This window comes from Euleptes europaea, chromosome 6, assembly GCF_029931775.1.
Source record: "Euleptes europaea isolate rEulEur1 chromosome 6, rEulEur1.hap1, whole genome shotgun sequence".
Lineage (NCBI taxonomy): Eukaryota > Metazoa > Chordata > Lepidosauria > Squamata > Sphaerodactylidae > Euleptes > Euleptes europaea.
The window spans coordinates 6,569,469-6,586,125 of NC_079317.1; the positions used below are offsets into that span (position 1 = coordinate 6,569,469).

The 16,657-nt window shown below is 47.8% G+C and overlaps 1 protein-coding gene across 1 annotated transcript; it reads left to right on the forward strand.

The window, feature by feature from the left end:
• Positions 1-2,501: 2,501 nt before the first annotated feature.
• On the forward strand, positions 2,502-14,422 carry CGRRF1 (cell growth regulator with ring finger domain 1). Its single transcript, XM_056850914.1, has 6 exons — positions 2,502-2,605; positions 4,553-4,692; positions 8,402-8,579; positions 10,982-11,129; positions 12,584-12,691; positions 14,123-14,422. The coding sequence occupies exons 1-6, from the start codon at positions 2,502-2,504 to the stop codon at positions 14,420-14,422; spliced, it is 978 nt and encodes a 325-aa protein (XP_056706892.1).
• The last annotated feature ends 2,235 nt before the right edge of the window (positions 14,423-16,657 follow it).

A 16,657-nucleotide genomic window follows, 5' to 3' on the forward strand; every position in this document is an offset into this window, starting at 1 on the left:
GGCCGGGGGAGCGCCCGCAGGCTCCTCAGCGGCCTTCCTTATGCTAATTAAGGGCGGGGCTTGAGCTTCCTTTCCCCCCCGCCGGCGCCAAGCAGGAAGCGGCGTTGCCATGGCAACCGGAGAGCCTGCTGCTTGAGCGTGGGGGAGGGGTCCCATTGAAAAAAAATTGGGGAAATAAAAGGGGAAATAAAAGGCAGGTTGATTTGTATTTAGCTGAGGAACAAATCTCTGGCCAGGAGATAGTTATTTTTGCAATAAACGCGCAACTAATGTATATATATATGTGTGTGTATGGATATATGTATAGGAGCTCTGCTCGCGACCTGAGTTCGATTCCGGCGGAAGTCGGTTTCAGGTAGCCGGCTCGCTGCCTTGGAAACGTCGGGGTAGCCGGTGCTTGCACAATTGACCCTATAGATACATAATTTTATGATGTGCCCCTGGCCACCAAGATCAAGTTAATTCATGCCATCGTATTCCCTATTACTATGTATGAGTGTGAAAGTTGGACAGTGAAGAAAGCGGATAGGAAGAAAGTAGATTCCTTTGAAATGTGGTGTTGGAAGAGAGGGTTACGGACACCCTGGACCGCCCAAAAAACAAATCGGTGGGTTCTAGATCAAATCAAGCCTGAACTGACCCTAGAAGCTAAAATGACTAAACTGAGGCTGTCGTATTTTGGTCACGTCATGAGAAGACTCCCTGGAAAAGACAGTCATGCTAGGAAAAGCTGAGGGCAACAGGAAACGAGGAAGACTCAACAAGAGATGGATTGACTCTATGAAGGAAGCCACGGCCCTCAGCTTGCAAGATCTGAGCAAGGCTGTTAAGGATAGGACACTTTGGAGGACATTGATTCATAGGGTTGCCATGAGTCGGAAGCGACCTGACAGCCCTTAACACACACACACACACACAAATATAATCTTATATACACATGTATGCATATATACACACAGAGAAGGGCAACACAGATGGTGAGGGGTCTGGAGACCAAGTCCTATGAGGAAAGATTGAAGGAGCTGGGTATGTTTAGCCTGAAGAGGAGAAGACTGATAATCATCTTCAAGTACTTGAAGGGCTGTCACAGATAGGATGGTGCCGAGTTGTTTTCTGTTGCCCCAGAAGGTCGGACCAGAACCAACGGGTTGAAATTAAATCAAGAGTTTCCGTCTAGACATCAGGAAGAATTTTCTAACAGCGTTTCCTCAGTGGAACAGGCTTCCTCGGGAGGTGGTGAGCTCTCCTTCCCTGGAGGTTTTGAAGCAGAGGCTAGATGGCCACCTGTCAGCAACGCTGATTCTAAGACCTTAGGCAGATCATGAGAAGGAGGGCATCTTGGCCATCTTCTGCGCATGGAGTAGGGGTCACTGAGGGTGTTGGGGGGGAGGTAGTTGTGAATTTCCTGCATTGTGCAGGGGGTTGGACTAGATGGCCCTGGTGGTCCCTTCCAACTCTATGATTCTATATATAATTTTGTATACATATGTGCATATGCACACACTATATATGTATATATATACACATGTATATACATACATGTATATATACACACAGACATGTACACACATATATAATTTTACACACACACACACACATAAAATCCTGCCTTGGCAACTACCATGCTTCAAGGGCTTGTAAAGCGTTTCTCTAAACCTCCCATAAAAATCACTGAATGTTTGTGTTAAGTGCTGTCAAGTCACTTCCCACTCATGGTGACCTTATGAATGAAAAAAATATTTTCTGGTAGGGTATGAGCTTTCATGAGCCACAGCTCACTTCTTCAGATACTCACTTCTTCAGAAAGCTCATACCCTACCAGAAAATATTTTTGCTAGTCTTTAAGGTGCTACTGGACTCTTGCCCTTTTCTACTACTGCAGACAGACTAACAGGGCGACCCACTGTGAATTATGAATGAAAGTCCTCCAAAATGTAAAATCGTTGACAGCCTTGCTCAGATCTTGCAAATTGAAGGCTGTGGCTTCCTTTATTGAGTCCATCCATCTCTTGTTGGGTCTTCCTCTTTTCCTGCTGCCCTCAACTTTTCCTAGCATGACTGTCTTTTCCAGTGACTCCTCATCATATGACCAAAGTACAATAGCCTCAGTTTAGTCGTTTTAGCTTCTAGGGTCAGTTCAGGCTTGATTTGATCTACAGTCCAATTTTTTTTTTTTTTGGCTGTCCACGGTTATCCGCAAAACTCTCCTCCAGCCCCACATTGCAAAGGAATCTGCTTTCTTCCTATCCGCTTTCTTCAACGTCCAGCTTCCGCAGAATACTCCTAACCAAAAAGGGCGGAGGGATCGGAGCAGGAAGTTGGGTCGCACGAGCTGGCAGGACGGGCACGGGCTTCAGCGGCCCCTTCGGAGCATGCGCACGCTTCGCGCAGGCGCCCTGGGGCAACAACAAAAGGAGAGGGGCTGAGCGGGCGTCGGTTTTGCGGCTGCAGCCTCCGTCGGCCCCCCCCCCACTCACCCCCCCCACCTCCGCTCGCCGCCGATGGCCGCCGTGTTCCTGGTGACGGTCTACGAGTACTCGCCCCTTTTCTACATCGCCGTGGTCTTCGTCTGCTTCTTGGTCACCAGCGGCCTGGTCTTGGGATGGTCAGTCCTATTGCATTGCTTATTAGTCCGATTGCATTGCTTACTAGTCCGATTGCATTGCTTATTAGTCCTGTTGCATTGCTTATTAGTCCGATTGCATTGCTTACTAGTCCGATTGCATTGCTTATTAGTCCTGTTGCATTGCTTATTAGTCCGATTGCATTGCTTATTAGTCCTGTTGCATTGCTTATTAGTCCTGTTGCATTGCTTATTAGTCCGATTGCATTGCTTATTAGTCCGATTGCATTGCTTATTAGATCTCTTGACTTACTTCTTATTATTATTGGTGTAGTGGTTAAGAGCATCAGAGTAGAGTCTGGGAGACCCGGGTTCGAATCCCCACTCACGCCATGGAAGCTCACTGGGTGACTGCGGGACGGACGCAAACGCTGAGCCTAACCTACCTCACAGGGCAAGAGTCCAGTAGCACCTTAAAGACTGCTTATTAGTCCTATTGCATTGCTTATTAGTCCTGTTGCATTGCTTATTAGTCCTATTGCATTGCTTATTAGTCCGATTGCATTGCTTATTAGATCTCTTGACTTACTACTTCTTATTATTGGTGTAGTGGTTAAGAGCATCAGAGTAGAGTCTGGGAGACCCGGGTTCGAATCCCCACTCACGCCATGGAAGCTCACTGGGTGACTGCGGGATGGACGCAAATGCTGAGCCTAACCTACCTCACAGGGCAAGAGTCCAGTAGCACCTTAAAGACTGCTTATTAGTCCGATTGCATTGCTTATTAGTCCTGTTGCATTGCTTATTAGATCTCTTGACTTACTACTTATTATTATTAGTGGTTAAGAGCATCAGAGTAGAGTCTGGGAGACCCGGGTTCGAATCCCCACTCATGCCATGGAAGCTCACTGGGTGACTGCGGGACGGACGCAAACGCTGAGCCTAACCTACCTCACAGGGCAAGAGTCCAGTAGCACCTTAAAGACTGCTTATTAGTCCTATTGCATTGCTTATTAGTCCGATTGAATTGCTTATTAGTCCGATTGCATTGCTTATTAGATCTCTTGACTTACTACTTCTTATTATTGGTGTAGTGGTTAAGAGCATCAGAGTAGAGTCTGGGAGACCCGGGTTCGAATCCCCACTCATGCCATGGACGCTCACTGGGTGACTGCGGGACGGACGCAAACGCTGAGCCTAGCCTACCTCACAGGGCAAGAGTCCAGTAGCACCTTAAAGACAGCTTATTAGTCCTATTGCATTGCTTATTAGTCCGATTGCATTGCTTATTAGATCTCTTGACTTACTACTTCTTATTATTATTGGTGTAGTGGTTAAGAGCATCAGAGTAGAGTCTGGGAGACCCGGGTTCGAATCCCCACTCATGCCATGGAAGCTCACTGGGTGACTGCGGGACGGACGCAAACACTGAGCCTAACCTACCTCACAGGGCAAGAGTCCAGTAGCACCTTAAAGACTAACAAAAATATTTTCTGGTAGGGTATGAGCTTTCGTGAAAATATTTTTGTTAGTCTTTAAAGTGCTACTGGACTCTTGCCCTTTTCTACTACTGCAAACAGACTAACACGGCTACCCACTGAATTATCTACCTCACAGGGTTGTTGTGAGTATCAATTGAAGAAAAGGAGGATGAGATAAGCTGCTTTGGGTCCCCGTGCGGAAGGAATATGGGGTAGAAATGAATTAAATTCTTGTTGTGCCTTCTTTTGGTGTGCATTTGGTTGCCTTTGATTTTGAGTGTTTTTGGTATACTGTTGATTTATCTGTAAACCACTGTATGCTTTTGAGAAAAATAATATACAGCAAATTGTAAGTCGCCTCGAGCAGGACTCTTAAGATGAGGTATAGAAATATTATAAATAAATAATATAAATAAATGTACTTAGATGCTCGTTGTTTAGAACTCTTGTTGAACCGGAGCTGGATGTTCGTAATGCTCACTGAACTTGGATATTTCATACATCTTAGGTTTGGCTGGGATGTTCCTGTGATTCTGAGAAACTCGGAAGAAACGGAGTCGAGTGCAAAAGTCTGCCAGAAGCAGATGCGGCAAGTGAAGAACCCCTTCAGCTTGGAAGTCAGCAATCCCGCAGCCGCCTCCCTCGCAAGTCAGTGGTTGGTTCTTCTCATCCCAGAGATCTCTCTTCCCCCCCCCCACCTTTGCTTCCTGCCGTATCAGCTCCCAGGTTTCCCAACGGAATGGATCCTCTTGGGGGCGACCCCCTGAAATCACCCGAAGCTGCCGAAACACCCTGATCCGATCAGCCAGCCCATAACTGTTTTCACACAAGGGGCTTTTCAGTAACCTCTGTGGTTCTGTTCAATTTGTTTTGTTTTGTTTATATGCTTCATTTCTACCCTGACTTTCTCCCCAGCGGGGACCCAAAGCAGATGACATCATTCTTCTGTCCTGCGTTTTGTCTGTACAACAACCCTTTGAGGTAGAATAGGCTGAGAGAGTACGACAGGCCCAAGGTCAGCCAGGGAGCATCCATAGCAGAGTGGGGCTTCGAACCCAGGTCTCCCAGATCCTAGTCAAACACTGTAACCACTACACCACACTAGCTTTTGAGGTCTGGTCACGCTGGAGAAAATAAAGCAATAGTTCAGTGGTACCATAAAGACTAACAACATTTATTGTTAGGGCTGAGGGCTGTTTAGCTTGGAAAGAAGATGGTTAAGGGAAGATATGATAGAGGTCTATAAAATTATGCATGGTCTGGAGAGAGTGGACAGGGAGAAGCTTTTCTCCCTCTTTCATAATATTAGAACGCGGCGTCATCTGCTGAAGCTGGAGGGTAAGAGATTCAAAAGTGATAAAATGAAGTATTTCTTCACACAACACATAGTTAACTTGTGGAATTCCCTGCCCCAGGATGTGGTGATGGCTGCCAACTTGGAAGACTTTCAGAGGGGACTGGACATTTCATGGTGGATAGGGCTATCCAAGGGTACTAGTCATGATGCATACCTTTTATCTCCAGGATCAGAGGAGCATGCCTATTATCTTAGGTGCTTTGGTACACAGGCAGGATAATGCTGCTGCAGTCGTCTTGTTTAGGGGCTTCCTAGAGGCACCTGGTTGGCCACTGTGTGAACAGACTGCTGGACTTGATGGACCTTGGTCTGATCCGGCATGACCTTTCTTATATTCTTATGTTCTTATACCAACATTTTGTGAGTCACGGTTCACTTCCTCACATCTGCGGATGTGTGCGGAGACTGAAATAAATGGTATTAGTCTTTAAGGTGCCACCGGACGATTGCTTTATTTTGCTTTAACAGACTAACATGGCTGCCCTCTTTGCAATCTCCATGTAGGGAAAAGACATTTAATATGGTTACAAGAGTTCTGAGCAACCTAAGTGTTAACTTTGGTGTTAAAAAACCAACAGAAGGAAGAGCCGCCTCAGGTGTAAAAATTCTTCACATTGCCCAGTTGTCTGTTACTCTGTCCTTGGTGCTGGAGGGCTAAGCGCAAGCCAAAGCAGCTCTAGATAACATACAGGCAAAGGAAGAGCCCTGCGGAGACATTTGTCTTCCCCCAGTTGGCAGCACCAGGTTTCCTTCCAGGGAGCTCACAAGCAGCCCATGAATTACACTCTCCCCCTCACAGCAGTTATTCAAAGATACACTGCTCCAAACCTGGAGGTTCTGTTTTGCTACTGTAACAAATAGCTGTTGATGGACCTGTTTGCCGTCTCTTTATCGGTTTTCCCCTTTAAAGCCATCCACACACTTTGTGCCTGCGAATTCTGAACGTTAATTATGCCTCCTGTGAAGAAGAACACACTGCCTCATAAGATGTATGAAATAACCAAGTTCAGTGAGCGTTACAAACACCTACATAAGAACATAAGAAAAGCCTTGCTGGCTCAGACCGAGGCCCATCAAGTCCAGCAGTCAGTTCACACTGTGGCCAACCTGGTGCCTCTGGGAAGCCCCCAAACAAGACAACTGCAGCAGCACTATCCTGCCTGTGTTCCACAGCATCTAATATAACAGGCATGCTCATCTGATCCTGGACAGAATAGGTATGCATCATGACTAGTATCAATTTGGACTAGTAGCCATAAATAGCGCTCTCCTCCATGAACATGTCCACTCCCCTCTTCAAGCCTTCCAAGTTGGAAGCCATCACCACATCCTGGGGCAGGGAGTCCCCCCAATTTAACTGCATTGTGTGAATGTTTTGAATCCCTCGCCCTTCAGCTTCAGCAGACGACCCCGCTTAGTTGGTTCTTGAGGCGTAAAGTTTCCAGAGCTGAATTCAATTATCTGTCTTGCAGCAAAGGGGGGGGAGGGACTGTACTTCTCTTCGCTGCTCTTATGGAAAACGCTGACCATAACCTGCTGACCCCCCCCCCACAACCAATCATGGACTCTTCCGAGGAATGAGTGAACTGCCCCCTTCCAACTGAGTTTCCCAGCTGAAGCGCATGGTCTAATTGAGCCTGGCCGGGCACATGTCCTTGAAACTGACTTGTTATGTGGGCATGTGCTCCGCATCTGTAAGAGGCGAAAAACCAGGCCGAGCTGGAAAATTCCTTCAGGATGAAAATTCCTCTTGACAATCTCTTCTTTTTTTGGGGGGGGGGGTTTCCATCGGAAACATATTTCATCCCCAATCAAAGCGGCAATAGGCTTTGAGGTGAAACCTGTTTCTGATGCGGGAGCCAGCGGATTATGCAGGTTGTCCAGGAAAACACCACCAGAACTCCTTGCTACTAGAAAAGCAGTGCTTGTTTATTTTACAGTTCACAGGTATAATACAAACTCCTCTTACACTCCTCCACTCATAGCATCCCGACACATACGCTTCCATTCTATACAGCTTTATACAATATGCCATTTCAGGCAACCAATCACCGTAGATGCTAAGTCATTCACCTGTTGCTAGTACATTTCATCATCCATCTGGCCCAAACCGGTTCTGGCCAGATCCCACAGGCTATCCAGGGACTTTCCAGACTTATGACGTCATTACAGATCTACTTGATCTCAGTGCAACCTGACAAACTAATCTGACAGCCTTGCATCTCTGACAGTTTCTAGAACCAGGGCAAGATCCTGGAGAGGCGGCCTGAAATGTTCTAAAGAAAATCAGTAGGAATTATTAGGCGTTCGTCCCTTGAAACAAAACTACTAAGCTCGGAAGAATTTGGGATTTGATGTTTGTCCTCTGAAGCAGGGGTGTCGAACTCAAATGTAATGACCAGTGTGGAGAGCCAGCATGGTGTAGTGGTTAAGAGAGGTGGTTTGGAGAGGGGGAGTCAGGTTTGATTCCCCACTCCTCCACATGAGCGGGGGAGGCTAATCTGGTGAACTGGATTTGTTTCCCTACTCCTCCACACGAAGATAGCTGGGTGACCTTGGGCTAGCCACAGCTCTCTCAGCCCCACCTACCTCACAGGGTGTCTGTTTTGGGGAGGGGAAGGTGATGGTAAGCCGGTTTGAGTCTCCCTTAAGTGGTAGAGAAAGTCGGCATATAAAAACCAACTCTTCTTCTACAAGGGCTGGATATGACATAAATGTCTCTTGGTAAGGCCAGGCCATACAGCCCCAGCCCAGATGGAGAGTGGGGGAGGGGTGGCTTCCTCAGCTGGCTTCCAGGCCGGATAAGAGCTCTCAAGGGACTGGATCCGGCCCTCAGGCCTGTTGTTTGACACCCCTGCTCTAGAGTCACCCAGTGGGTCACCAGCTCTTTTCATGCTAATGGGGGAGAAATGTGCTTTTTTATTTTGCCTGCTTTGGACCTTTCCAGTTGCCAAAATCCTTCTCGAACTTGACCCCCTTGCTCCTTTCTTTGCTCCCCAGGTGGCATCTCTCTGACACTCGATTGTCTGGAAGACTGTCTGCTGACATGCTACTGGGGCTGCAGTGTTCAGAAACTCCACGAAGCTCTGCAGAAGCATGCCTATTGCTTCCGAATAAAAACCCCACAGGCGTTTGAGGATGCCTTGCAAGATGAATATCTCCACCGCCAGCAGTACTGGTATCCTTTTTGTCATGTTTTCACATTTTCCGCTTCAGTGCGCCTTGTGGGATCTTCAGACCCAGTGGCTGCAGAGGGAAGGTGGAGTAAGTGTTTCCAGTTTCTGGTGAAATCTCTGGAGCACAAGCTAAGGGAAGAGAGAATCATAGAGTTGGAAGGGACCACCAGGGTCATCTAGTCCAACCCCCTGCACAATGCAGGAAATTCACAACTACCTCCCCCCTCCACACCCCTAGTGACCCCTAGATGGCCAAGATGCCCTCCCTCTCATGATCTGCCTAAGGTCATAGAATCAGCATTGCTCAGATGGCCATCTAGAGGTTTCAGGAGGTTTAATGCATAGTTAAATTGTGGAACTCCCTGCCCCAGGATGTAGTGGTGGCTTCCAACTTGGAAGGCTTTAAGGGGGAGTGGACATGTTCATGGAGGATAGGGCTATCCATGGCTGCTAGTCAAAATGGATACTATTCATGATGCATACCTGTTCTTTCCAGGATCAGAGGAGCATGCCGAATATATTAAGTGCTGTGGAATACAGGAAGGATGGTGCTGCTGCTGCAGTTGTCTTGTTTGTGGGCTTCCTGGAGGTGCCTGGTTGGCCACTGTCTGAACAGACTGCTGGACTTGATGGACCATGGTCTGATCCAGTATGGCTTTTATTATGTTCTTACTTTCTTATGAGGTTGGGTGTTCAGCGATAGATCACAATAGGTAGCCGTGTTCGTCTGTCTGTTGCAGTAGAAAAGAGCAAGAGTCCAGTAGCACCTTAAAAGACTAACCAGATTTCTGGCAGGGTATGAGCTTCCATGAGCCACAGCTCACTTCTTCAGAGGATAAGAATCGCACATGAAGCTGCCCTAGAATGAATCAGGCCCTTGATCCATCAGTGTCAGTATTGTCTACTCAGACTATCAGTGGCTCTCAAGGGTCTCAGGTGGAGGTCTTTCACATCACCTACTTGCCTAGTCCTTTTTAACTGGAGATGCCGGGGATTGATGACCATAACCTGCTGAGCTTCTGAGATCTGCTGAGATTGGGCTAGCCTGGGCCATCCGAGTCAGGGGTGTCCGCTAGCAGAACATCAGAAGAGCCCTGCTGGATCAGACCAGTGGTCCATCTAGGCCAGCATCCCGCCTCACACAGTGGCCAACCAGTTAATGTAGAGGTCCAACAAGGCAGAGAGGCCAAGGACTTCCCCTGATTAGAACATCAGATGAGCTCTGTTGGATAAGACCAATGGTCCATCTTGTCCAGCATCTTGTCTCACACAGTGGTCAAACAGTTTCTCTGGAAGGCCAACAACAGGGCACAGAGGCCGAGGCCTTCATTAGATCCCTGCTGGATCAGACCAGTGGTCATAGAATCATAGAGTTGGAAGGGACCACCAGGGCCATCAAGTCCAACCCCCTGCACAATGCAGGAAATTCACAACTACCTCCCCCTGCACAACCCTAGTGACCAGAAGATGGCCAAGATGCCCTCCCTCTCATCATCTGCCTAAGGTCACAGAATCAGCATTGCTGACAGATGGCCATCTAACCTCTTCTTAAAAACCTCCAGGGAAGGAGAGCTTACCACCTCCCGAGGAAGCCTGTTCCACTGAGGAACCGCTCTAACTGTTAGAAAATTCTTCCTAATGTCTAGACGGAAACTCTTTTGATTTAATTTCAACCCATTGGTTCTGGTCCGACCTTCTTGGGCAACAGATGGAAACTCTTTTGATTTAATTTCAACCCGTTGGTTCTGGTCCGACCTTCTTGGTCCATCTGGTCCAGCATCTCGTCCCACACAGTGGTCCAGCATTCTATCTAACAGGCCAACCAGTTCCTCTGGAGGGCCAACAGAGGTTGAGGCTTTTATTAGAACATGAGAGGAGCCCTGCTAGATCAGACCAGGGGTCCATTATCCTGTCTCACACAGTGGCCAACCAGTTCCTCTGGATGGCCAACAACAGGGCACAGAGGCCGAGGCCATCCCTTGATAAGAATGTGAGAATATCGAAGGAGCCCTGCTAGATCAGACCAGTGGTCCATCTGGTGCAGCATCCTGTTTCACACAGTGGCCAACCGGTTGCCCCTGAGGTCCAAATGAACAGTTTCTTTGCGTCAGTTTGCAGAATGAGAACTTTAAATCAAACCCATTGTTTTTAAAAAAACATTTTCAAATATTATTCAGATCATCAGCACCTGAATTTTACACCTGGCCGTGTACTCGTGCATGATAATCCTGGAACAAATGACGGAGGCACAAAACTCTCTTGTCTGAGCCAAACCAGCTCTTAGGGGCCATCTGTCTTTAGCGTTGTCTTCTATGCAAGCAAGTCCACGAAGCCCTCTTGGCGCCCGCTTGATATTTACCTTGTCTGGCAGCGGAAGCAGGAGTGTTCCTTGACGTAAACAAAGCGTAAAGAAAGCTGACAAATTGGAGAAGTGTTGTCTTTTACCAGAAGAGGCACAAATAACTGCGCTTGGCCCCGTGCCCAGATCTCGGTACCCGCTGGTAGCGCTGCTGACGTTGGCAGATGAAGAAAACAGGGAAATATATGACATTGTAGGTAATCTTTTATTTCATTTTGTAGTGCAAAAAATTGCAGAATAATTATACAATTGTATTTGTGCATGTAAAAGTTCATTGCACCAAAGATGCCACTGGATTCTGCAATTATTCTGCAAGTTTTTGCAATTGAAATTCTTGTTAACTGTGTTTTGTATCCTGTTGTTGGATCGTGGATCCATGTAACTAAAATCAATTGGATAAATAATTCTGATTAGTATATATAGATCTAGTAACACCTTATTTTTGTTTATTAATAAATTCCAGGCACAGAGAGGGAAGCGTGCCAGTCCAGGGCTTATACATGTCTGAATCACCAGCTACCAGATTAATGTGACCCTGATACTATAATTACACTGGCTTTCGAGTTGCTCCAGAGCCCAATTTAAGGTGTTGGTTTTGACCGTTAAAGCCATACACGGCTTGGGACTTGGGAGAGCCAGCGTGGTGTAGCTGTTAAGAGTGGGGGACTGATTTCCCATTCCTCCACATGTGCGGCATACTCTAATTTGGAGAACCAGGTTGGCTTCCCCACTCCTCCACGTGAGCGGCGGACTCTATAATCTGGTGAACCGGGTTCGATTCCCCACCCCTCCACATGAAGCCTGCTAGGCGACCTTGGGCTAGTGACAGCTCTCTCTGAACTCTCTAAGCCCCACCTACCTCGCAAGGTGTCTATTGTGGGGAGAGGAAGGAAAGGAGATTGTAAGCCACTTATAATGGTAGAGAAAAGCAGGGTATGAAACCAACTCTTCTCCATGCCTAGTGGCTGCTGCTGTCCCTGATGGGTCCCTCCTCAAAGGCCAAAACAGGCCTGGAAAGGGCCCAGCCCCCTCCTCCTGCCTTGTACTAACAGAAAATCAAGGCTTCAATAGTGGAAATACTGTTCTGGTTGCCTAGCAAGGCCACAAGAGAGCAATTGTTTCTTAAAGGCACCACTTCGATTATTTTTGATAGTTTTTAACCACCCAGTGTATTTTTTTTAATTGTTTGTTTGTATTTCAGATTTTTCTGCAACCCTAGGGCTTTTCTCAGGTTTACAGAATGATCCATCTTGTCTGTCCATTGCCCCGCTCTCTGGATTTAAGAATCTGCACATTTGACCTAGTTGAGAATTAGATCTATTGGTATTGGTGTGTGGAGTGGCACATACAGTATAAAAACAGTCTGAAGATTTCCCGAGTGTAAATTTGATCTGGGTGTAGGATGATGCATAAGATGATGATGAAAGATTAAAAAGGTATCAGATGATGATGACGAAAGATTTAAAAACATCTGTGCAAGTCATCAACGGCGGCTAGTTTACGATGTGTTCTTTTGTTTCAGTGTTGAAAAGGTGAAACCATTTAAACCGCCCAGTGGAAAGTTGCTCTAATTATAGAGTGTATAATACCATGTAGAAAGTGAGAAAGCTCAGAGAAAGAAGTCTCTTTTTTAATCTCTTCCCAAAGATCTCTATGGTATCCATAATTCACGTTCCGGATGACAGTTACCGGCTTTCCTGCAGAATACTGTATCAGTACCTCCTCCTGGCTCAGGGTCAATTTCACGATCTGAAGGTAAGCTTGAACTACTTCCAGTGACCTGTCACAAGTGGACAGATATTATTTAAGACAGAAGGGGTTGCCTGTAGGCGAGGTGGGCAGGCCCCGGGCTATCTGGAGTAGCGGAGGACACAGCAGGCCAGGGGCCGAGCATTGGTCCATCTTGTGTGCGTTAAGTGCCATCAAGTCGCTTCCGACTTAAGGTTGACCCTGTGAATCAAAGTCATCCAAAACGTCCTATCTTTAACAGTCTTGCAAACTGAGGGCTGTGGCTTCCTTTATAGAGTCAATCCATCTCTTGTTGGGTCTTCCTCTTTTCCTGCTGCCATCAGCTTTTCCTAGCATGACTGTCTTTTCCAGCGACTCTTGTCTTCTCATAATGTGACCAAAGTACGACAGCCTCAGTTTAGTCATTTTAGCTTCTAGGGTCAGTTCAGGCTTGATTTGATCTATAACCCACTGATTTGTTTTTTTTTTTTGGCAGTCCAGGGTATCCGTAACCCTCTCCTCCAACACCACATTTCAAAGGAATCTACTTTCTTCCTATCACCTTTCTTCATTATCCAGCTTTCACACCCATACATAGTAACAGGGAATACGATGTCATGGATTAACTTGATCTTGGTGGCCAGTGACACATCCTTACACTTCAGAATCTTTTCTAGCTCCTTCGAGGCTGCCCTTCCAGTCTCAATCTCCTCCTGATTTCTTGGCTGCAGTCTCCCTTTTGGTTGATGATGGAGCCCAGGAATAGAAAGCCTTGAGCAATTTCACTTTCCTCATTTCAGAGTCTAGACCCCTTATGGCATTGCTCCTAGCTTGGCTGACACACACAAACCCTCTCACCAAGTTAAGGTGTGCGTCCACAGGGGGGTCCATCTTACCCTCCCAGAAACTTCTCTCCAGCCAGGCTGCAAGAAACAACTTTTCTTCGACCTTGCAAGCTGCATACACAAGGGTCCCCTTTGCGCCCTGTCTCTGGAGTTCCTTCACTCCTCTTCCCATCCCTGGCCGTGCTGACCTGTCCACTCCTTGCTCCGCCTGCCCCAGGGTCCACTAGCCAGCGTGGTGTAGTGATTAAGAGCGGTGGTTTGGAGCGGCGGACTCTAATCTGCAGAACTGGGTTTGATTCCCCAACTCCTCCACATGAGCGGCAGAGGCTAATCTGGTGAACTAGATTTGTTTCCCCACTACTCCACATGAAGCCGGCTGGGTGACCTTGGGTTAGCCACAGTTCTCTCAGCCCCACCTACCCCACAGGCTGTCTGTTGTGGGGAGGGGAAGGGAAGGTGATTGTAAGCCAGTTTGATTCTTCCTTAAGTGGTAGAGAAACTCGGCATATAAAAACCAACTCTTCTGTTTTGCCTTTAATTTTGGGCCACAGCTAACCATGTTTAATGGGCTTTACCTTTTTGCTTTCAATTCACCCCCCCCACCCACAAGCAGCAACTCTTCATGTCTGCCAACATCACCGCCCCCCCTTTGTGCGGCCCTCCTTCCGGAGAGACGACCGAGGACCGTGCCCTGCTCGAGAAGGCTGGGCTGGCCGGGGAGGAGGAGGAGCCGGAGCCAGTGGAGGAGAGCAGCAGGGACTGCATCGTCTGCCAGAACCGGGCCGTCAACTGGGTGCTCCTTCCTTGCCGGCACACCTGCTTGTGCGACGAATGCATCAAGTATTTCCAGCAGTGCCCCATGTGCCGGCAGTTCGTCGTCGAGTCTTTCCCACTGAGCAGCCGGAAGGAGTAAGGACGAGAAAAGTGGGGCCCTGGCGGTGCAGAGCCGGAGAAAGATCTTCCTTCCGAGCATCTAGCATCTTACCCGAGGCGTTCTCCTTCCTTCTCCCCTTCCACTCGAAAGTCTTGTTTTGGGTGGTCCATCGGCAGAGCCAGGAACGAAACGACCTTCCCCGGATGATGCATTTGGGAAAGGAGGCCACGCTCTCGCAGTCTGCGGGAGCCGTTAAAAGGGTTGGCGTTGGAGCCGGAGCGTTCTCGGCCACAAGTAACAGGGACCGCTGCACATGCTTAGGATGCGTACGTGCATGCGTGCACTCATCAGTCTCCTTGAGTCATTCATAGGAAGATTTCGACAAACCGATGCAGCGAGAATCGACCAGAACAGATGAGAAGCGATTTAATGTTCTTATTTATTTCCCCCCAAAAAATCAAAAACACAACACGAGCATAAGCGTGAATTCCAGCCCAAACCCCTCACTTTTACGAACTGTGATAAATGGGGGGAAATGAAAGATGGGGGGGAATTAATATATGAATGGTTTATTTGTGGTTCTTCAGTGAGTCTCTTCTCTTCTTGGGCCTTTCTGGAGTAACTTGGATGTTTTGGCTATCTCTCAGGAGTTCTGTGTACTTTGGGATTGATCGGGGCTTCCATGAGTCATGATAGAGGTGTATAAAATTATGCATGGTATGGAGGGAGTGGACAGGGAGAAGCTTTTCTCTATCATAATACTAGAACGCGGGGTCATCTGCTGAAGCTGGAGGGTGACAGATTCAAAACAGATAAAAGGAAGTGTTTCTTCACACGACACTGAGTTAACTTGTGGAACTCCCTGCCCCAGGATGTGGTGATGGCTGCCAACTTGGAAGGCTTGAAGAGGGGAGTGGACATGTTCATAGAGGAGAGGGCTATCCGTGGCTAGTAGTAAAAATGGATGCTAGTCATGACGCACACCTATTCTCCAGTATGAGAGGAGCATGCCTAGAATATTCAGTGCTGTGGAACACAGGCAGGATGGTGTTGCTGCAGTCATCTTGTTTGTGGGCTTCATGGAGGCACCTGGTTGGCCACTGTGTGAACAGACTGCTGGACCTGATGGGCCTTGGTCTGATCCAGCAGGGCCTTTCTTACGCTCTTATCTGTACTGGCTACTTCTGAGCTTGGTGTGAGCTCCCACAACCGAAAGGGCCTCTTCTAAAGGCCAGATGAGATGGGAAGGTAATGGGAAGGACCCAATCGCAGTGCGGGTGTTGTTTTCCGAGAGGTCAGTAGTGCCTCCAGGGGAGAGCAGGCCTGACTCAGACCAGGAGGCTTGGGTTGAGGCTGGCTTACCTCTTTCCCCTGCTGTTTTCCCCGTCAAGATTCCTCCCTCTCCACTGTCCAATGGGAAACAGATACAGATGGTACATGACTACCTGTATGTTTCCAATTGCATGGGGAAAGTATGGTGGGGAGAGGAGTATTAACCCCACACACTTACTACAACCAGCATCACAGCCTTGACCGGAGTTAGAACCATAGAGTTGGAAGGCACCACCAGGGTCATCTAGTCCAACCCCCTGCACAATGCAGGAAACTCACAACTACCTCGCCCCCCCACCCACACCCCCATACTCCATGCCCAGAAGATGGCTAAGATGTTCTCCCTCTCATCTGCCTAAGGTCACAGAATCAGCACTGCTGACAGATGACCATCTAACCTCTGCTTAAAAACCTCCAGGGAAGGAGAGCCCACCACCTCCCGAGGAAGCCTGTTCCCCTGAGGAACCTCTCTGACTGTTAGAAAATTCTTCCTAATGTCTAGATGGAAACTCTTTTGATTAAGTTTCAACCTGTTGGTTCTGGTCCGACCATCTGGGGCAACAGAAAACAACTCGGCACCCTCCTCTCTGTGACAGCCCTTCAAGTACTTGAAGATGGTGATCATATCACCCTTCAGTCTTCTCCTTTTCAGGCTAAACATACCCAGTTGCCCCCCACTCGTGGTTGCTGTAAGCTTTTTAAAAATCCATGTGATTAAATTCCTGGCTCCCCCACCATCTTGTCCAGATACCCCCCTGAGCCAAGGTGAAATGAAGGCTATGTCAAGCGTACGTGAAAGGATTTTTCTTCCCATCGCAGTCTCCATTGCCGGGCAATAAAGACAACCGAAGAGTAACTTTCCTTCCGAGTTCTGTAGTGCTAGCAGGAGTCCAGCAGGAATTGTCTTGGTTTTGACTTGGAGCCAGATGGTCGCTGCCTCCG